The 23,095-nt window shown below is 40.9% G+C and overlaps 2 protein-coding genes across 3 annotated transcripts; both read right to left on the reverse strand.

The window, feature by feature from the left end:
• Nucleotides 1-7,520: 7,520 nt before the first annotated feature.
• Nucleotides 7,521-8,300, reverse strand: LOC309833923 (protein TEX261-like; the record flags this gene model as incomplete). The annotated part of the gene is made up of 1 exon (XM_082672482.1): nt 7,521-8,300. The coding sequence occupies one exon, from the start codon at nt 8,298-8,300 to the stop codon at nt 7,521-7,523; it is 780 nt and encodes a 259-aa protein (XP_082528608.1).
• A 6,969-nt stretch (nt 8,301-15,269) lies between these two features.
• MED18 (mediator complex subunit 18) lies at nt 15,270-22,171 on the reverse strand. Of its 2 annotated transcripts, none has more exons than XM_082650215.1 (3): nt 22,016-22,171; nt 20,958-21,099; nt 15,270-16,191 (listed from the first exon to the last, which is right to left on the reverse strand). In XM_082650215.1, the coding sequence occupies exons 2-3, from the start codon at nt 21,028-21,030 to the stop codon at nt 15,638-15,640; spliced, it is 627 nt and encodes a 208-aa protein (XP_082506341.1). In that variant the 5' UTR covers nt 21,031-21,099; nt 22,016-22,171; the 3' UTR covers nt 15,270-15,637. The 2 variants fall into 2 exon arrangements, with proteins under 2 accessions (XP_082506341.1, XP_082506342.1); XM_082650216.1 differs by lacking the exon at nt 22,016-22,171 and adding an exon at nt 21,700-21,970.
• Between the last annotated feature and the right edge of the window lie 924 nt (nt 22,172-23,095).

Below are 23,095 nucleotides of genomic sequence, written 5' to 3' on the forward strand. Positions count from 1 at the left end.
CTTAACCACTGGATCGCCAGGGAAGTCTCTACCTAGTGCCACTTTGAATATGCTATGTTACTGTCTCTTAACAATTCATTTAATACTGTCGAAGTGAGTTCAAAGAGGTAGAACACATAGCAGCTTCTATCACAGCAACTATAACAAATTATTTATTACAATTATCATATTACTAAAACAATAATGATAGCTTCCATTTATTGAGTGCACACTCTGTGCCAGGAACCGTACAGGGCACTCATACATTATTTCATGTAATCTTCACAAAAACCCTATGGTATAAGGACTACCACCCATTTTACAGAAAAAGAAACAGACATTCAGGAGGTTAAGCAACTTCCCAAGGTCACACAGAGAGCAAGTGGCATCTGTTTCTTTGTCCATCTTCTTACCGATTACTGTAAATTTCTTGAGGGCAAGGACTGTGTCTTACTCATCTCTGTATTCCTAGTCTCTAACACTGTGTCTGGCACAGAGCAGGTAGAATTCAGTACATATTTTTGAATAAATGAAAGAACAAACAATATTTCCCCAGATAAGCGGTAGAGCTACCATTGGGATTTAGGTCTTTTGTCTTTAAGTCTCGTGTGCTTTCCACAACTACAGATGCCTACCTAAATCAGGATCCTGATTAATCACTCACATGCCTCTTTTACTCTGGAAATTCCTATTAGACACTTTCCATATGAGTGTGATAGAGTGATTCCACTTCTAGGTCTTTATCATACAGAAATACTAACACATGTCTATAAGGATATATTACTAGAGTGCTTGCTATTGGTATTTCAGGAAAAAATTTGAAAAAAAAAATGTCCATCCATGGAAGAGTGATTAAATGGAACATCGATTCTATGGAATATCATATAACTTCAAAGGGAGTAAGGTAGATCTCTTTCTACTAAGGCAGAAGAATGGACACAAGATTGTATTAAGTAGGACAAGCAGGTTTTGGAATATTAAGTATGGTTTAGTGTGCATAATAATAATCCTGTCTTCTACGTTTATTGCACACCTTGTTTCAGGCTCTCTGTGAAGTGTGTTACATGTATTACCATATTTCACTGAACCTAAGATAATTGTTTACTGAATGTTTACAAGATACTTGGACCTGTGTTAACATTCTGACTCGACTCCAGAGATATAAAAATCTGAAAAGAATGTGTTTCTTAAAAACAATTAAGTATGGTATTTTGCTTAATCTTCACAATAGTATAAAGTAGATACCATCATTTCTCCCATTTTGCTGATGAAGCACAGAGAAAACCAAGTAAATTGCCTGTGTGTAAATAGTAGAATGTGGTATAATTCCATAAAAACAAAACAAAAAAATTAAAGAGTTCTGGATAAAGACAGTGAATATAATTTCTCATGCATGTAATTTTCCTTTCCACTTCCTCCCCTCCCAGTCCCATCGCACTAAAACTTCAGTAAAGGATTATTTTAAAGAATATGGAAAGGGAGAAGGGGTAATAAATACAACAGAATTTTGCAGGTGAGAAAGCAAATGAATGAGTGTTAAAAGGCCCGGCAGACCCAAGAATGTGGAATCCTGGACCAGAAACTGGAGAAAGCTGAGAGGCAGCCTGGATATGTTTAAGAATTAACCAGTGGTATCCCTGGAGGTGGGGGTGAAGAACAGCTAAACTAAGAAGGACTAGTTGAAGGTCAGTTGGCTTCCCTCACCGTACCCTCCAGGTGACTGCCCCTCCTCCACCTCAGCAGAAGTATGGGGGGTATTCTCTTGAGAGAGTAAAACAATCTCTGGAGTAATACAGGTCACCAGGAACAGTTAAGAGCATCATACTGAAAAAGGGGCAATCAGTAGACTTTTTCCGCACTCTGCTCCCGGAATTCTGGTAGCCAACCTTTACCTCCTGGGAAGATGTATCTTCTTCTTTGGGGAAAATGAAGCCCAATATGAAAGATGTAAAGATAATGACACTGAGGTCTTCCAGCTAATGGTCCCTCATGGTCATTGGTTCATGGACAAATGACCTCATGGTCAATGATTCTCCCCTTCATGCACAGAGTTTCCAATCAGTTTTTAGTCCCCCACTTTTATTCATGAGCAGAAAGCCAAGGATTATGGGACACGAGGATTTCCTCTAACAGGAAAGAAAGAGATGAAAACAAAGAGAAGAAAGAAACTTGGAAGAAACTGAGACAATGCAGAGAAAATTAATTTTTTTTTTTTTTTTTGCGGTACACGGGCCTCTCACTGCTGCGGCCTCTCCCGCTGCGGACCACAGGCTCCAGACGCGCAGGCTCAGCGGCCACAGCCCATGGGCTCAGCCACTCCGCGGCACGCGGGATCCTCCCGGACCGGGGCACGAACCCACGTCCCCCGCATCGGCAGGCGGACTCCCAACCACTGCGCCACCAGGGAAGCCCGAGAAAATAAAAATTTTAAAACTATCATGCATAGCCTCAACTAGAAGAAAAGATATCTGAATATATGAAAAAAATAGCAATAAACAATAATAAAGAATATTCAGAAGGGAAAAAAAGTTCTTTGAAATGAAAAAAACATGAAAGTAGAAGCAAGAGCCCAATAGAAAGAATGGAAGATAAAGTTGAGGAAATCGCCTAGAAGTAGAGCAAAAAGACACAGATATGGAAACTAGGAGGAAAAAAGATATGGAAATTAGAGAACCAGTCAAGGAAGTGCAACATTTGAATAAAAGTTTCATAAAAAGAGAATATATAAAAAAAGAGTTGAGGAAATCATAAAATAAGGAGTACCCAGGACAATAAATGAGAATAGACCCACATTAAGACCCACACACTGTGAAATATCAGAACACTGTTGACAAAGACAAGATCCTATAATCTTCTAAGAAGATAAGAAACTGGTCCCAGATAGAGGTTCAGGGATCAGAGTGGCTTCAGACCTTCAGACCTAGAAGTAGAAGAGAAGGGAAGAATACCTTCAAAATTTCTGAAAGAAGATGATTTTCAACCTAGGATCCTATACCCTGTTAAACTATCAATACCATCATTAAAACATATGGATAAGACAAAATCAGATATACAAGGTGTTGGGAATTCCCTAGTGGTTCGATGGTTAGGACTTGGCGCTTTCACTGCTTGGGCCTTGGTACAATCCCTGGTCGGGGAACTAAGATCCTGCAAGCTGCACGGCCTGGCCAAAATAAATAAATAAATAAATAAAAGATATACAAAGTGTTAAAAAACCTTACTTCGGACTTCTCTGGTGGCATAGTGGTTGAGAATCTGCCTGCCAATGCAGGGGACATGGGTTCGAGCCCTGGTCCGAGAAGATCCCACATGCCGCGGAGCAACTAAGCTCGTGTGCCACAACTACTGAGGCTGCGTGCCACAACTACTGAAGCCCGCATGCCTAGAGCCCGTGCTCTGCAACAAGGGAAGAACTTACTTCTAGTGCATTCTTTCATAAGACATGGCCACCAAAACTAGAGGGCAAAAAAAGATAGAGAAAGTTATGGAGTAGATGATAAAAGTTCTCATCACAAGGAAAAAAATTGTGCAGTGATGGATGTTAACTAGACTTACTGTGATCATTTTGAATGTATACATATATTGAATCATTATGTTGTACACCTGAATTAACACAATGTTATATGTCAGTTAAATCTACATTTTTTTTTTTTAGAAAAGAGAAAGAAAGTTATGGGATTCAGGAAACAGGAGAGTCAACACAGGAGAGAAGCAAAGAGAATTCCCAAGTGGCTGTAAGGAACATTCTACGATGACAACTGTGCTCCAGACATAGCATCTGGATGCCACCTATCCAGACTGGAGCACTATGACTCAAGAGAGAGACACACTGAAGACTGTTGCATTCAAGAACTCTGCTGCTCTTGTATCCTCTTTTGTGTCTACCTCAAAGTAACAGAACAATCCCTCAAAATCTAAGTTGTAACAAAGTGGAGTGTATTTCAAAGAGTAGAAGATGATGTGATATATATATATATATATATATATGAATATTACTTAGCCATAAAAAGAATGAAATAATGCCATTTGCAGCAACATGGACGGACCTAGAGATTATCATACTAAGTGAAGTAAGCCAGACAGAGGAAGACAAATATCATATGATATCGTTTATATGTGAAATCTAACAAAAAAAAATGATACAAATGAGCTTATATACAAAACAGAAATAGACCCAGAGACATAGAAAACAAATTTATAGTTACTAAAGGGGAAAGAGGGGGAATAAATTAGGAGACTGGGATTAATATATACATACTACTATATATAAAATAGGTAACCAATGAGGACCTACTGTACAGCACAGAGAAATATACTCAATATTTTGTAATAACGTATAACGGAAAAGAATCTGAAAAAGAATATATATGTATATATGACTGAATCTCTTTGCTATATACAGGGAAAAGAATCTGAAAAAGAATACATATATATATATATATATATATATATATATAAAATGACTGAATCACTTTGCTGTATACCTGAAACTAACACAATATTGTAAACCAACTATACTGAAAAAAAAAGAGTAGAAGAGACCCTGCTCTACTTTGTCACATATTTGTCCCCTGGACCCCAGAGTAGCTCTGCATGAGAACTGGAATGGAACAGGAAAAAGCTTTAACCTATAACCCCTTTCTCTACATGAATCTGATACAGACATGTCCTCAAGGCTCACGTTGGGACTAATGTCATACACAGACATCAGGCTGTCTTCCCTATGCAAGCTTTTCTCTTATTCCTCATCACTATAACCCTCCATCCCCACCCCGATAAACTAGTGCAAGTAATAAGAGCAGGACTGCATAGCAAGTGAGCCTTGAGTCAGACAACCAAGGTTAAAATCTAGTTCTACCTCTCACAGCTGTGACCTTGGCCATGTTTCTCCATGAGTCTCAGCTTCCTTACCAGTAAAATGAAGATAATAATGTCTGTCTCAAAAGATTGCTGAAAGAGTTTAAGATGCGACAGTTTTTGCGTTTTTTTAGCACAGTGCCCAGAACACAGTAAGTGCTTAATAAATGGTTAACATTGATTATTACCTGTAGGCCACCTATCTTATCAGGTACATCTAATAAGGACTGAATTTCAGGAGCGGTCCCAGTTTAAGGTCAGTCTGGGGCCCACAACAGTATTATGCCTGGTTCTTTAAATACAGGACACACCTTATACGTACAAATGAATGTTGTTTACTTCAAGTTGTCATTACGTTGGAGGCAGTGCACTTATTCCAAGGATGCTTCCACTCTCCAGAACATTTTTGGGGTACTCAATTTAGAAATTTCTTCAGGGTCTATGACACATTCTTCTGAATATCCTCATCAGTAGGAAATCTTCATCTTCTGTAAAGATAAATTCAATGTTTGAAATAATCAGAAGTTGATGAATAAATAGGGTACAGGGGAAGATGAAGTAACACTAACTTTCTTATATAGCTTTTACATGGATTTTACCCTTTTATTTTATTTTTGGCAGTGCGGCTTGCGGGATCTTAGCTCCCCCACCAGGGACTGAACCTGTGCCCTCAGCAGTGAAAGTGTGGAGTCTTAACCGCTGGACTGCCAGGGAATTCCCAAGGATTTTATCCATTTAAAATAAACTAATTTTTAAAAGATAAAAGCAATAAAGTCCAATTAGGGCTTCCCTGGTGGCACAGTGGTTAAGAATCTGCCTGCCAATGCAGGGGACACGGGTTCGAGCCCCAGTCCGGGAAGATCCCACATGCCACGGAGCAACTAAGCCTGTGCACCACAACTACTGAGCCTACGCTCTAGAGCCCATGAGCCACAACCACTGAGCCCATGAGTCGCAACTACTGAAGCCCGCACGCCTAGAGCCTGTGCTCTGCAACAAGAGAAGCCACCACAATGAGGAGCCCGCACAACGCAACGAAGACCCAACGCAGCCAAAAATAAAATAAATAAATTAATTAAATAAATTATTTTTTAAAAAGTCCAATTAGACTACTAAAACAAAAAGGAAAATTACCCATAGCTTACAATACAACTGCTATCATTTTGGTGCATTTTCCTTATCTTTCCTTAATATACAGTTTTAAAAATAGTAGTAATAGTGTACATATCATTTGTAACATGCTAACCTAATTTAAATTATGTCTTAAGCATATTTTCATGCTGCTGTAGAGTCCTCATAATAATATTTTTAATGGCTGCATAATATTTCATCCAATGGATATGGCAGAATTTACTTAACCACTTCTCTTTTGCTGAACATTTAGGTTGTTTTAAGTGTTTTATTATGAAATATATGTACATTTCCTCAAATTTTTGCTTATTTCCTCAGCCTGGATTACCAGAAGTGGGAATGTTGGATCAAAAGGTATGAGGATTTGATGGTTCTTGATAGTTACTTCCAAATTGTTTTCCAGTAGGTTTTCACTTATTTATAATGCCAAGGAAACAGTAGAATACCCATTTCACTGCATCTAAAACAAGAACTTGGTATCACAATTTTAATAACTTAGGAGCTAGAAAAATATTTCATATGAACCAATTTTAAAGTCAAGTGGTTTGGGGCTTCCCTGGTGGTGCAGTGGTTAAGAATCCACCTGCCAATGCAGGGGACGTGGGTTCAAGCCCTGGTCCGGGAAGATCCCACATACTGTGGAGCAATTAAGCCCGTGCACCACAACTACTGAGCTTGCGAACCACAACTACTGAGCCTGAGTGCCACAACTACTGAGCCCGCATGCCTAGAGCTAGTGCTCCACAAGGGAAGCCATTGCAATGAGAAGCCCGCGCACCGCAAGGAAGAGTAGACCCCCTGCTGGCCGCAACCAGAGAAAAGCCCACGCAGCAACGAAGACCCAATGCAGCCACAAAAAAAAAAAAAAAAAAAAAGCAGAGCACAGACAGGGTGAAAAAGTCCAGGTACCCATTACTCCCCTACGAAAGCAATGATCTCTTACTGGTTTTTTTTTTTTTTAACTATTATTACTTTTCAGTTACATAAGAAATATACATTCATCACTAAAAAAAAAAAAAGACAGGCAGAAACAATAAAAAGTACAGCTTATTTCCAACACCAAACAAAGACCATTACATTTTGAAGTACTTACCCTCACACCATTTTCTCTATAGAACATGTTTTATAAAAAATAGCACACCAGGGAATTCCCTGGTGGTCCAGTGGTTAGGACTCCATGCTTCCACTGCAGGGGACACAGTTTCTTTCTTTTCTTTTTTTTTTTTTTTCAGGGTATTAAGGCAAACAGGGTCACCTAGAATCTATTCAAACGGGAATCAGCACTTGGACAGAAATCACAGTTCAACAGCAAAAACTTTCTCTTGCAAGGGTTAAGCCACGGCCCCTCCCCACTGCCATCTGCCCATAGCAATTATCCCTGTCTGCTCTCCAGCTTCACAGCCCCTGCCCTGCCTGCCCTGGCTGAGCCAGAACTCCTGACCCATCACAAGAGGGGGCGGGAGGGCCACAGGAGCTCAGCTTCTGCACACCCAGGTGGACCATGGCCTCCTGGCTAAGCAGGCACCACATCCTCCCTGGCGCCCTCTGAGGTCTCAGCCTCTGGCAGCATCAGATCTGAGCCAAGCTGAGCCTCCTGAGGACGGTGGGGATGGGGGCTTCTGGGGGAGTCGAGGGAAGGAGGGCCAGGGCTGGGGAAAGGTGCCTTCCAGCTCCCGGCCCCCACCTAGTGCAGAGGCCCAGAGGCCTGACTCTCCTGATCTTGCCCCGGTATCCCCTCCGCAGAAGGTCAGTATATCTTCTGCCGACTGGCCCCTTTGATGAAGGAGAATGAAGGAGAAGACAACCAGGATCCCTAAGCGTTTGCCCCGCTTGCCTTTGGTGAAGTGATTGGAGACCACATCATCTCCAGGCTGCATGGTGACTGGCAGGACGTTCTCCCCAGCCGACAGTGACACAAAGAACGCAAACGGGATTATCCACAGACAGAAAGTGAAATAGGCCAGGACCTCTGAGAAAGGATAATATTCCTCTGCAAAAAACTGAAACGCTAGGTAATGATTCACCACCAGTAGCCCACAGGACAGGATGAAGTTAGGCGAGGTGAGCATGATGAAGGGGAAGGTCTGGAGGAGGCCAAAGTAGACCAGGTAGACCAGGAAGAGGCCTACGCCAATCATGTAGGTGGCGAAACGCTCAAAAACATAGAGGCCAATCAGCACAGCTGTGGAGAACCAGACCCTATATTCTATGATCCTGCTGGTGGCCACCGTGTATTCTTCTAGCAGTTCTGCCAGGTAATAGAGTCCGGCTGCAATGGCCAGCGTGATGAAGGCCACCTGGCTGAAGAGCGACAGCCAGCTCAGCACATACATGAATCACGTGGCACCATCGCCCGGGCCGCCCGCCCCCCGACAGCCGGGATGGGCCTGCGCACTCCGGCTCCGGTGACACGGAGCCGCCGCCTTCCCGCGCCCGGGACACAGTTTCGATACCCAGTTGGGGAACTAAGATCCTGCAAGGTGTGGGGGAAAAATAATATATATATATATATATATATATATATATATATATATATATATATATATATATATATATATATATATATATATATATATATATGGCATACCATACACGTTGTTTTTAAACTTTTTTTTCCCCCACATAATAATTATAGCTCATGTCTACATAATGTTTACTATGGGTCAGGTACAATTCCAAGTAGTTTTTTTTTTTTTGCGGTACGCAGGCCTCTCACTGTTGTGGCCTCTCCCGTTGCGGAGCACAGGCTCGGGACGCGCAGGCTCAGCGGCCATGGCTCACGGTCCCAGCCGCTCCGTGGCATGTGGGATCCTCCCAGACTGGGGCACGAACCCGTGTCCCCTGCATCTGCAGGCGGACTCTCAACCACTGCACCACCAGGGAAGCCCCCAAGTAGTTTTACATGTAATAATTCATTTAGTCCTCATGATAATTCTATAAGGAAGGCAATATTAGTACTCCCATTTAATGATGAGACTGAAGCAGAGAAGTAATTTGCCTAAGGTCACAAAGTCAATAAGTTAACGAACCGGCACATTTTTCCATGTTGCTAAATTCATTTCCCACACATATTCTTTTTTTTTTAATGGCTGCACGATATCCATGCAGCCATTTTGTGGATGAAGTATCATTTAATTATTCCACTTCCTTTTATGAGACATCTAGATTATTTCCATTTTTTGATTTATACACATCACTAACATGGTGATGTAGTATAAGATGCCTTATACTATACCTTTGTGCACAATCCTTAATTATTTCCTTAGGCTAACTGCCCTCAAGAACAGTTGCATTGATTTTTCTTTCCTCCAAAGGGGTGTTCCTTTCTCTATGTTCTCCATGACCTTAAATGTAAATTTTATCACTTTTGCCTACAGCAACATTTTCTAATTCATTTTACCAGTTCTGAGAAATAAATCCAAGCACTAAAGGATGAGTGATTTCTCTAGAGTAAAAGAGTCAGGGTCTAAAATCTACCCCCTTTCCATGCTCTCCTGCTTTTTACAGATGCTGAACCTCATGGCTTATACACTAACTCATGGCAGAGGAATGAGGAGTGTTAACCTGGGACAAACCAGCTAATGCAGGCAAGATTCTTATGGTCTACAAGTCAGCATTCACTAATTCACTCACTCATTCATTCAATAAATATTTGAAAGGTTAGTATATGAGTACTACTAAGCAGGGGTTACGGGGTACACAGAAAAAAATATTTAGAACAAGGCTAAATAAAACATTTAGCACATAACCTGGCACACAATAATTGCTCAATAAATCAGTATTTATGTCAGGCACTCTGCTAAATGCCAAGTAAGTGTATTATCCCCTTTAATCTCTACAACAACATCCAGGAACTGTTGTGGTTTTTTTTTTAATCATCCTCATTTTTCAGATAAGAAGACTGAGGCCTAGAGAGATTTACCCAGCTTGAGCAACATACTTGTGGTGTTCAGATTTGAACTGAAGACTCCAGAGTCTGTGCTCTTAGCCATTATACTATATTACAAAACACAATTTCTCCCCTTAAGAAGCATATAGCCTTATTAATAATACTAAAATTGAAAACAGCTATCAAGTGTTAAGCACTTATGTGCCAAGCACTGTGCTAGGCCTTTATGCATATTGATCATTTAATTCATATGACAACTCTATGAAATACTCTTGTAATTATGCTTGTTTTATAGATGAGAAAATAGATATTCTGAGAGTTTAAAAAACTTGCCCAATATACAAATAGCTCTTAAATAGTAGCACTAGAAGCCAAGATATACAAAGAATTACTGTATAGGGAACATGATGAAATGTAAAACAAGTGATGCTACTTAGCTACCATCAAATTTCAGGAGTCACAGGAAAGAGACTTTGTGACCTTCTTGTGTTCCAGGAATGATCACAGAAGGATAGAAAGGGAAAATCCTGGCGGTTTGTCAGGCTCTGTGTTGAAAGCCTTCACAAAGGTCTGTTCATTGTATCCTCTTTGTGAATGTATTATTATTATTCTAAATTTGACAGACGAGGAAATGGATTCTCTGGAAGGTGCTGCATATGTCCAAGGTCACATAGCTAGTAAATGGCATAGCTAGAACTGGAACCTATTTGTCTCTCAAATCTGAGCCCTTAAGCACTGTTACATGCTTTCCATTATTTGATCTTGCTTTTTGGTTGTGTAGGTGTCACATAGCCAGAGATGAGTGGAAAAGGCAAAAGTGAAAGGGTATTAAGGAAGATAATACATAAGCAAGAGTATTGAGTTACATCCAAGAAAAAGGAAGCAGACCTTCTTGTTCAGTGCTAAAGATTCATTTGTTTTGGGAAGGAGCCCTTTGTTTGCATACCTTTGGTGACTACACCAACTGCATAAATGTCTGTTTCTGCCATTATAATGGGAGCTATTAAAGACAGGGACTGTATCTTAGCCTGTGCTGTAACCCAGTGTCTAGCATAATGCTTAGCTTGTAGTTCCAGCAGAGAGGTTGGAAAAATAGGGAGTAGTCACATTGCATAGATCTCTGGATGGCAATTAAGGTAGTCCACGGAGCAAATACCCTAAACAAAATAATAGGTGCTCAAATCCAACAGGGCATTTAAAGGATAAAATCATGATGCATAGGAGTTATCCCAGGAGTACTAGGGTGGCCCAACAGCAGAAAATCTCTCAATATAACTCACCACATTGATGGACCAAAGGGTAAAAATTATGATTTTTTTTCATACTTAGAGAAACTTGATGCAGTAGCATTAAGGTCAGGACTAAGTCGTGGATGCCCATTATTAGTGTTAGCTAGAGTCTCGGAGAGTCTGGCCAATTCTTTTAGATGAGAAAAAGTGAAAGATGTATGTACTCTTTTGCTTGCCATTCTTGCCAATGATATGATAGTCTATATGGAAAACACAATATAATCAACAGGCAAACTATCAGAACTATAAAAGAGTTATTGTCAAGTTTGCAAGAATAGAAATCATCTTACAAAATTCAATAGTGTTCTTCTCTATTAGGAATAACCACCTTAAAAATGTAATAAAAAATATAACACAATCTACAGTAGCAACTAAAGTCTATAGCAAATATCTGCAAACTCTTTCTGTAAAGAGCAAACAGTAAATAGTTTCTGTTTGGCAGGTCACGTGGTCTCTGTCGCAGCCATTCAACTCTGTCACTGTTGAACAAAAGCAGCCATAGACAGTGTTAAATGAATGAATGTGGATGTTCCAATAAAATTTTATTTACAAAACCAGAGCACAGGCTGACATGCCCAGGTGTAGTTTGCCAACTGCTGGTCTATAGTAATTGGCCTAAAAACTGTGGACTGAAGAAAAACGCACGACCTAAAAGTCGCAAGTTAAGTTTTATTCGGGACCTGAGGACTAGAGCCTGGGAGACAGCCTCTCAGATAGCTCTGAGGAACTACTCCGAAGAGGTAAGGGAGGAGCCACGATATATAGGAGAGTTTTTGCTGAAAAACCATGTAGACGAACATCAAAGGATTACTGCTAATCACAGAAGACAAACATCTCAAGTTGGTGATTTTAGAGCTTTTCTACATATGGCAAGGTGCAAGATTCTGGGCTCACTGAAATTTTTCCTTAGATGTGCAGCTTAACTCTCTGGGCCAGTATCCAGAGCACAGAATATTTCCTATTTTCCTCTATCCTGAATTCTCCTCAGGGTGCACTGTTGTGGGTGTGGGGAGGTGGCTGTAGTGCCTGATGCCTTGATGGCAGGCAACAGTTATTGTTTACTGGAATGGCAGGCGAACTTCCCTTAGCACAAAGCAATGCCTAAGCAGTTTATCAAGGAAAAAAAACTAAACTCCATTCAGGGACATTAGAAGGCCTGAATAAATGTCATAATTCAAATAACTTCAGGAGTGTAAAGATTTTATTCATTTGTTTAACAAATATTCAGAGTGGCCACCATACGCCAGGCATTGTTCTGGGTACTAGGGGTGCAGCAGAGAACAAAACAGGGCACCTATCCTCACGAATCTTACATCTTTAGCAGAGAAGCAGAGATTAAATAATCTAAAGTTGGATAGTAATAAATGCTATGAAAAAGATTAAATAAGAGAAAGAAAGAGTGATGAGGAGTGAGGGTGCTACTTAATTTAGGATGGTCAGGGAAGGCCTTCCTGATGTTTCAGCAAAGACCTGAAAGAGGTGAAGGAAGCCTGCCCCATTGAATTCTGGTGAGGGAGTGTTCCATGCAAAGATGTCAGTTCTCCCCCAAATTAATCTATATGTGTTCAGTGAAATTCCAATAAAAATTCCAGTAGTAATGTTGAGAGACTAAAACCCACTCTAAAATGAATATGAAAGAATAAAGGTCTGTGAAAGCTAAGTCTATTTTCAGAGGGAAATAAAAGTAGGGAGACCTGCCCTACTGGTAGAACTGGCTCTACCACGAAGCCACAGTAATAAAAATATTGTGTTGCTGGCACTGAAACAAAGAAAAGGATCAATGGAATAGAATGGAGAGCTTATAAATAAAGTATATACATGGGAACTTAATATGGGATAAAGGTGGCATCACAAAACACTGGAAAGATTGTTTTTCTGACAGTTATATAAAAACAAATTCACTGTTTAGAGAAAAAAAGCTGAATTTTTACTTGAAACTATGTTAAAAGTGGACTCCAGATGGATTAAAGACATAAATGTGAAAGTTAAAACTATAAAGCTAATATTAGAAAATACAGGAAAATCTGTTACCCAGGTGTAAATAAAGACTTCCTAAACAAGACTCCAAATTCTAAGGTCAAAATTTAGGACATCTGCTTAATTAATGACATCACAAAGTTAACACGAAGGTTGCAGACTGGGAGAAGGTATTTGCAATGTTTAAAACAAACACGGAATAATGTCTAGAATATACACACAATTCCTACAAACTAAGAAGAGAGGAAACCAAATTTTAAAAAAGTAGGCAAAGGATATAAATAGGCACTGGGAGAAAGTATTTGCAGTGTTTAAAACAAATAAAAGAAGGTCTAGAATATACAAAGAATTCCTACAAATCAACAAGACAGGAAATCAAATAGGAAAATAAGCAAAGGATATATAAATACCTTAGTTTCACATACTAAGCATACAAAAAAACAAAAAAGAAAAAAAAGGCTCAAATTTAATTATAATCAGAGAAATGCAAATCAAGACAGCCAAGAGCTGCCACTTTACTTCCACCAGACTGGCAAAAATTAATAGCACTTATGTTTGTTTTTGTTAATCTGTAGACAAAGACTTATAGATGGGTGCAAAAATAAATCCTCTTTTGCAACCTAGAACTCATTGTTCAGTATGAGTTTTGATACAGATAAGAAGGAACATGGTACCTGAAACAGATTCAAGTGGTGGGGGTATTGATAAACACAAAGGTTGCTTCCAGGACTATAGAATTGATAATTTAAAAGCTTAAGATATGTGGGAAATTATCAGCTATGCTGATTTAGTACTCTCATGTTGACATGAAACAAAGATGACTTCCTTTTTTAGGTTTTTATCTTGAGAACACAGTGTCTGGACTTTAAAAAGGTATTGGCATATCCCAACGATCTGTACTGTTCTAAGCTATGATAGCTTAGGAGTGAATATGATTTGAACTTAATGCATGTTTAGAGGGTGTCTAAAATTCAGAAGCAGGCAGATCCATTTCCTCTGACCCTAAACATGGTCCAAAAGTAAATTGCTTGAGGAAATTGGATCCCAAAGATCACAGGTGGGGAATTTTGAAGTATGTCCATATTCCATTGGAGATCAAAGAAGCCCAACTAAAAGAATGGGAGACTGACTGACTGACATGACAACTGTGGACTGAGGAAAAATTCTTTTTGAAAGGGCTATCTTGAAGAGTATGACTCAGACACTGGAGGAACTAAGGTGATCGGCAGTGGAAGGAATCAGAACGTGTGAAATTCCTTAAAAATTTATTGACTTAAATAATTTGCCATATATAAAAACATAAAAAAAGAAAAAGAAAACTGGAAAAAATGAGAAAGATGCTAACACCGAAGATTGGTGGTTATGAGTTCTTGTGTACTGGTGATAGGAATTAGCACAGCCATTCTGAAAAGTAACCTGGCCATTTTTGGCAAATTGAGCACGCCCAATTGCATAGTTCAGAGGAATATTCACGTCAGTATACAAACTTGCTTATTTTTGCTTTTTTTTTTTTGCCACTGTGCAGCATGGCATGCGGGATCCTTAGTTCTCTGACCAGGGATCGAACCCATGCCCCCTGCAGTGGAAGCGTGGCGTCTTAACCACTGGACTGCCAGGGAAGTCCCTATTTTTGCATTTTTAATAGTAATCGAGAGTTGAAGGCAATCTAGAGTTCTATCATCAAGAGTGAATGAGTAAAACATGGTGGATGAACAGTGGTTATATACCTGGAGCTAGGCCGCTGGAGTTGAAATTCAGGCTCCACCACTTACAATAGAAGTAAAAATTTGAGTAATCTGCGCCTCATTCCTCTTTTTTTTTTTTTGAGATACGCGGGCCTCTCACTGTTGTGGCCTCTCCCGTTGCGGAGCACAGGCTCCGGACGCGCAGGCTCAGCGGCCATGGCTCACGGGCACAGCTGCTCCGCGGCATGTGGGATCTTCCCGGACCGGGGCACGAACCCGTGGCCCCTGCATCGGCAGGCGGACTCTCAACCACTGCGCCACCAGGGAAGCCCATGTGCTACTTTTATGAAAGGTAAACTATCACCTCTATCAAAATTAAAACAAAAAACTGTCATATTTTTGCTCCAGTTGATGAGTCTATCCCAAAGTAGCAGGGTAATGGGGTAAAGAATCAGAATGATAGACATTTCTCTTTATAGCCTTTATTACTGCACAATACAAACTCAGTCTCTGTTTTACAAACCTTACACACAAATGGCAAAACAATTAAAAGATTTTTATTCCCCAAAGCTATTTTATTCCAGTTTCCCCTCTTTATGCAGAGGGATTATCTAGATTCTCCATGTCATCCTTAGCCTTTAATTTAGAAAGGCTGTCACAAAAGTGAACTGGCCATATGAGGAAAACAGTGCAAAGAACCAACTAAGTTCTCATTGTCCTCCTTCCTGAGGGAAGAATGCCTGGCTAGCAGTGGTGAAATAGGGCAATTATAACATCTTCTTTTTTTGTAACAGCTGAGGACAAGCCCCAGTGGTGGACAGACTGCCTTGTCACATGAGCCTTTTGGGGTCTATTTTCTCTAGGTGAACCAGAGGTTTCAGCTGCTCTGCAAAGTTCCTCATGTCATCAGACACCACATCCTGCCCAGCTGGTGCAACAACACTTAGTTCCACAAGGTAGGAGAGTGACAAGGCCTCAGTGTTGTCTGTGTTCCCTGGTGTCAAGATGCGGAAGATCTTGTACACCACGATCTTCATGATGCCCTTACGGAACAGGTGTCCCCTGGCAACAAACTCATGGTCCATGCGGAAACCCATTTCCATCAGGAAGTCAGTAAGGTTCTCAGATGTTGCAATGTCCACGCAGTTACGCACCAGGGCATGGCGGTTCTTGTCTCCCATTTCTGGCTGTCCCAGGTAGCGCAGATGCCAGGGTGCCCCTGCCCTATCCATAGAGCGTCGAGCCCTTAGAACAAACGGACTGGCCTGCTGGCCCTTAAGGAGGAATACCATCTCATGGTCAAGGAAAGTCTCCGGTTCCATGTTGTCACACAAACCACGAAGGCGGTGGATGAGGCTTTCCAAGCTGTGATCTAAAACACTTCCTGAAGAAGGAAAAAAGTACCATTGAGTCCCATCTTTCATTCTGGGTAATGGAAATAGCAAAAGATTGAAAAAACTTACATGAAAAATCAGAACAGTTTAGTGCAGTGTTTTGTAAAGCACAGGCCCAATATGAGATGTTAGAGGGGTTATACTGCCAAGATATTATATAACAAGTTAATCCCTTTTCAATTTTTTGCATTGTCTTATTTGGTACTAGAATAGTTAGGCCTTCTCTAACAATGCTAACCTCCAGTGGGCTTTGGGCCTTAAGAGGCAACAGTATCTACTTAGAAAAATAATACTGTTTTGTCATTTATTTTAAAAATTATCTTCTAGTCTCAGAAAACAAAAGTTTTCCATTGATAGAAAAAATATAACATTTCCTTTTTATGTAATATATTTAAGTAAAAGAGAATGAACTGCTTCAGAGAAATACACTGTCCTCTGTTCTCATCTTATTCTTCCTCCTGGCAGCATTTTACATGTTGTTACATTATACCTATTTTGAAATCTATTCTTCCCTTGGCCTCTGGGACACAAATTTCTCTCGGTTCTTCACCTAATTCACTGACCATTCCTTTTAAGTCATCTCTGCTGGGTCTTCATCTTCCCAAAATATTGGAGGATCCTAGGACTCAATCCTGGTCTTTGTCTCTATCAAAAATCTCTTCCTCCCTCAGTGACCTCATTCAGCCCTATGGTTTTTTTTTGTTTGTTTTTTGGGGTTTTTTTTGCGATACGCGGGCCTCTCACTGTTGTGGCCTCTCCCGTTGCGGAGCACAGGCTCCGGACACGCAGGCTCAGCGGCCATGGCTCATGGGCACAGCTGCTCCGCGGCATGTGGGATCTTCCCGGACCGGGGCACGAACCCGTGTCCCCTGCATCGGCAGGCGGATTCTCAACCACTGCGCCACCAGGGAAGCCCAGCCCTATGGTTTTAAGTATCATTTATGCTCTGAGGACTACCATATTTATATCTCATGAACTACAGACTCATACATCCAACTGTCTACCTAACTTCTCCACTTGGATGCCTAAGACATCTTCATCTTAACATGTTCAATATCAACCTGTTGATTTTTCCTCCACAATCTTACTCCTCCTGCAGTTTTCCCCACCATAGTAAATGGCAACTCTCTGCTTCCAGCTGCCCAACCAAAAACCACATAATCAGCTTTGACTCCTTTCTTTCTCTCACATCCTACATCCGCTCTGCATTTTTTAAATATATGCAGAATCCAGTTTACTCAATCATTTCCACCTAGTCCAAGTCTCCATCATTTCTTGCTTGGTCTTTGCAGTACCCTGCTTCTATCCGTGCTTTTTTCTTCTCTCCTCCATACAACAGCCAGTTGGTTTTTAGGACATAAGGCAGATAATGACACTTCTCTGCTCAGAACCCTCCAATGGCTTCCCATGTCACTCAGAATAAATCCGAAATTCTTTACCACGGTCTACAAGGCCCTATAAATTGTGATCTCTGCTACCTGATGTTGATTATTTCCTTCTACTATCTCCCAGATCACTCTCTCCAACCACAGTGATTTTCCTGCTGTTTCCTAAAAATGCCAAGTGTCTGACAATGTATTTCTCTTCAGAGACCCTTCCCTTAGTCCCTACGCTTAGAATGTTCTTCTCTCAGACACCTGCATATCTCACCCCATCACTTTGTTCAGATCTTTGCTCAAATGTCACTTTATCAGAGATCACTTTTCTCATTGCCCTAAATAAAATAGCATTATCTCCTTCCAATCTCTTTCCACTTCCCTGCTTTACTTTTTAGCATTAGCACCTCAATTTTTTAGTCATATTTCAATATATCAATTATGTATTGACTTTTTAACATATTTCTTCCTCTATTGCTGATACTTACTCCAATGCTAGGAATATATTCATTTATTGACTAAATCTGTTAAAGTAAATAAAAATATACTACTGTAACTATGGTAAATATTGACAGTGGGACTCAAATGACTACATTTTTGGAAATGGGTAGTGTTGGAGGGAAAGCAACAGCTCAGGTCCCTGTGATCATAGGACAGATGATGACGGGAGCAAGGAATGGGTCCTACATTGGATACGTTGTGTCCTACATTCAGGACAGTGTCAGACATGTGTTTTTTCATACTTCAAACATTTAAGGAGCTTTGTAAGTGCTGGTTCCTTCAACATATACTTACTGAATACTGTGCCAGGCATCATGCTAGGAAGTAGGGGGTCCAGCCCTCACAGAGATTACAGTTTAGTGGGAGAAACAAAAAATGAATAAGTAAACAATTAAACAGAAATACAGGGAAATAAAAGGGAGATGGGAGACAGGAACTGATTGGGGGGGGAGAAGAGGAGACCTCTCTGAGGGCTTGGAGTAGTCAGAGAAGGTCGGTCAAAGGGAAGGACAACTGAGCTGAGGACTAAGGGATAAAAATAAAATGGCTATTTGAAGGGCTGGAACAAAGTATAAGGGCAGAGGAAACAATGCAAAGACCCAGGAAAGGGCCTGGGGAATTCAAAGAAATGAAGGGATATCAGTGTGGCTGAAGTGTGGTAAGCAAGATGGAAGATGATAATGAACTGAGGATTTGGGATGGGCCAAAGCACACAGGTCTTATGTACAGCTCATGCTAAAGGCTGTATTCTATTCTAAGGCCATTGGGAAGCCATTAGCTCCACATTTTATTCTCCACACAACAGGGAAAGAGATGACTGGATTTACATTTTAAAAAGATCATTCCAGGAAAACTGGTATAGACTCTTCAACAAGACGTGGTCATGGGAAAAAAAGTGGGAATGAGGGGAGACTGGTCCAAGTTAAAAGAGGCTTAAGAGACACAGTTATCAAATGTAATGCATGAAACATGATTATATCCTGGATTCAAAACACATTCTGAGGGCAAGATAGGGGGAAACTTTTGAATATGGACTAGATATTAGATGATATTAAAAATACATTATTAATTTTTTAGATAATAATGATGGTATTGGGGTTATGAAGGAAAATACCCTTGTTTTTTATTTTTTAGAGATGCATACTGAAAATGTTTTGGGGTAAAATGTTATATCTGAAACTGTCGATTTTTTTAAAAAATTTTTTGGCTGCAAGGCATGTGGGAGCTTAGTTCCCCAACCAGGGGTCAAACCCGCACCCCCTGAAGTGCAAGCGCGGAATCTTAACCACCGGACTGCCAGGGAAGTCCCTGAAACTGTCTTTAAAAACAGCAAAAGAAAAAAGAGAAAGCAAATATGGCAAAATGACAGAAACTGAAATCTGCATGACAGAAATGGAGTGTTCATTATATTAGTCTCCACTTTCTTTATGTGTTTTTTTTTTTTTTTTTTTGCGGTATGCGGGCCTCCCACTGTATGGCCCCTCCCGTTGCGGAGCACAGGCTCCGGACGCGCAGGCTCAGAGGCCATGGTTCACAGGCCCAGCCACTCTGCGGCACGCGGGATCTTCCCGGACCGGGGCACGAACCCGTGTCCCCTGCATCGGCAGGCAGACTCTCAACCACTGCGCCACCAGGGAAGCCCCCACTTTCTTTATGTTTGAATATTTTTAATACTAAAACAATTTTTTAAAAAAGACTACTAGCTGTTGTGTGAGAAGAGAAAGACGATCAAAAGTGGAAGCAATGAAAAAAAAAAGTGGAAGCAATGTAATAAGTACAGGGTTACTAAAATAGTTCAGGCAAAGGATGATAAACCAGGGTGTGGTACTGCAGGTTGAGAAAAGACTTATTTAATACATATTTTGGAAGTAAAATGAATAGGATTAGAAATGGACTACATGTGGGGGTAAAGTAAAAAATGGACATTGACCCCTGAATACATGGCTCAAGCAACTGGTGAATGACAGTGGCACTTACTGAGATGGGAAAGCCTGAAGGAGGTGCAGCCTGAGGAGTGAAAATTAACAACCCTATTTTGTTCACAGTAAGTTACTAAATGGATGATCTGAATTAAAGTCTAAACTCTTGCACTAAACATTGTATGACGTCCTGAAAATCATTACCCCCTTTGGGCCTTGAGTTTTCTCATCTGGGAAAGTTACTTCACTTCTATTTCCTGATCTATAAAATGGAGCTAGTTAACAGTATCATAGAATTACCATATGATCCATTAATCTCACTTCTGGGTATTTATCTGAGAGAATTCGAAGCAGGATCTTGAAGAGATATTTGCACACCCATGTTCACTGAGCATTATCCACGATAACCAAGAGGTGGAAGCAACCCAAATGTCTGACAGATGAATGGATAAAGAAAATGTGGTACATATATACAATGGAACATTATTCAGCCTTTAAAAGGAGATCCTGTCACATGCTACAATATGGGTTAACATCGAGGACATTATACTAAGTGAAATCAGCCAGTGATAAAACGACAAATACTGTAATGATTCCACTCATATGAGGTTATCTAAAGTAGTCAAAATTAGAAACAGAAAGCAGAAAGGTTGTTGCCAAGGGCTGCAGGGAGGGGAAAGGAGGAATTAGTGTTTAACGGGAATAGAATTTCAATTCTGCAAGATGAAAAAGTTCTAGAGATCGGCTATACAACAATGTGAAATACTTAACACTACTGAACTGTATGCTTAAAAATGTTTAATATGGTAAATTTAATGTTATGTATTTGTGACCATAATTAAAGGTTAACTGAAAAAAAAAAAGGTGCCAGAAATTATGCAGGCTGCCTTTGTAGAAGAGCTTCTCATCTCCGCGGAAGCTGAACAGAAAAGAGGAAAACAAGCTCCCTGGTTCACTCACCCTGCAGCAGGTACTCCATCATGTTAATGGTGCCCCCGGTGACAGGCATCATGGTGACTGGAGGTGCCTCCATGTTACCTGTTTAAGTTGAAAACGACAGAACTGGACTCGGAGTCCCCCGTCAAGTAAACACAGGATACACCTGGAGAAGAGTTATACTTGTTAATACATCAGAGAGGTGGAGAGACACCAGATCTGCTTGGGTCATTGGCCTTGACATGAAAAGATTCATTCATCCATCCATTCAAAACTTTTTGAGTAACTGCTATAGGCCAGTTTCAGGAACTGATGATACAGAAATACACAAAGGAGGCCTGATCATGGAGTTACAGCATAATCTTTTAGTCTCCAGGTCTAAAATCTCTAACCGTTTTCTGTGCAATAACTAAGTCTCTCACCCTGGAACTCAATGTCTTCCTTCTAAAACGGGGCCAACGATATTTAACCCCCAAGGCTTTGTTGCTCAGACGACAAAACGGACCTGCAATAATAGACGGATTGAAAGGTGACTTAAAGAATCTTGTCTACTCCTCAATTTATAGATGAGGATATTGAGACTTGGGGAGGAGCCCAAGGACACACAGTAGGTCGGTGGCAGAACCTAGACCAGACTAAAATCTATGCGTTCCACCTCTCTGAATCAAACGCCTTTTAAAGCTAGCCAAGCGGAAGTTCTTTTAATTGATGGTTTTGGTCCTCTTAAGCCAGCGTCAACGCGTGCCCACTTACACCAAAAACACACCTCAGGGCTTCCCTGGTAGCGCAGTGGTTGGCGGTCCGCCTGCCAATGCGGTGGACGCGGGTTCGATCCCTGGTCCGGGGTGGGGTCCCGCATGCCGCGGAGCAACTGGGCCCGTTTGCCGCGGCTGCTAAGCCTGCGCTCTGTAGCCTACAATCCACGGCTGCTGAGCCCGTGTGCCACAACTGCTGGGGCCCGAGCGCTTGGAGCCCGTGCTCTGCAAGGAGGGGCCACCGCAGTTAGAAGCCTGCGCATTGCGACGGAGAAGCAATGAGGACCCAGCGCAGCCAAAAATAAATAAGTTAAAAAACACACACACCTCAGCGCGCGTTCTAGCCTCTTCTCGCAAAGCGAGGAACTGTATCCACCAGAGCACCTCTGAGCTTTTTAGCGACAATTAGCCCCCAGCCCTAAACTTGAAGACCCTGGGAGAGGGTTAGACTTCCCTCTCCTCTTCCCACTTCCGGCAAAAACGTTTCGTGGCTCAAACCTCTAACACCACCACTCCGCGACGTAAGGGTGCCGAGAGGGCATAAAAAACCCCTCTGCTGTCCGGCAAGCAGAAGCGCATGCGCAAACTGCGATGCTTCGGAGAAGCTGGCGGCTTGCTTTCGAACGTTCGTCTGGGAGTTACAGGGAACCTTGACGTCATAGGCCGTCCTCCAGGAAAATATTTATTTTTTTCTGGTGTGACGACCTGGAGATGTCCAGGAAATCTCTTGAACTGACAGGGGGAAAAGAGAGCTTGGGGATGAGAGCTGCAGAAAAAGAGAAGAGATTGTTGTAAAACAAAACTTCTTTTGATTGGGTACGTGAAGATAAAAAGGAAAGACACCTTTTGCTGCTTAGCAAACTGTTCTGAACAATTGGGGAGCTCAGTAATACATTTAGTATTTGTTCACTGTTCTGTGTTTATTTTACCTCAATTTAAAAATATTGGGAGGTAAGTAAATTCAATGAATATTTATTGAACCCTGCTTATGTTCAAGCATATAAAATGCAGGCAAAGAGTGAGCTAGAGTGAGGTGATTGAGGCACTCTGCTGGAGGGAAAAAATTTAACGGGGCACCAAAAAACTCAGTAACAAATAAAAAAATTTTAATGCAATATTTTACAAATTTAATGCAAAAAAAATCCTTTATGAACAAAGTATCAGAAATTTAAAGTTGATATTCATAACAGCCCTATGACCCGAGTATAATTACGGTAATTTTATAGATGGCGAAACTTAGGCAACAAAATGTAAAATAACACCAGAGGGAGTTGAGAGGCTGGGATACAAATTTAAGCCGCTGACTTCAGAACCCATGCTCTTAACTTCTACACTATACAGCCCCTTCTCACTCCAGTTCCCCTGCTGTAACCCACAATATCTCCCACTCATTCACATTTTTGAAAA

The sequence above is a fragment of the Grampus griseus genome, assembly GCF_964374135.1.
Source record: "Grampus griseus genome assembly, chromosome: 1".
Classification (NCBI taxonomy): domain Eukaryota; kingdom Metazoa; phylum Chordata; class Mammalia; order Artiodactyla; family Delphinidae; genus Grampus; species Grampus griseus.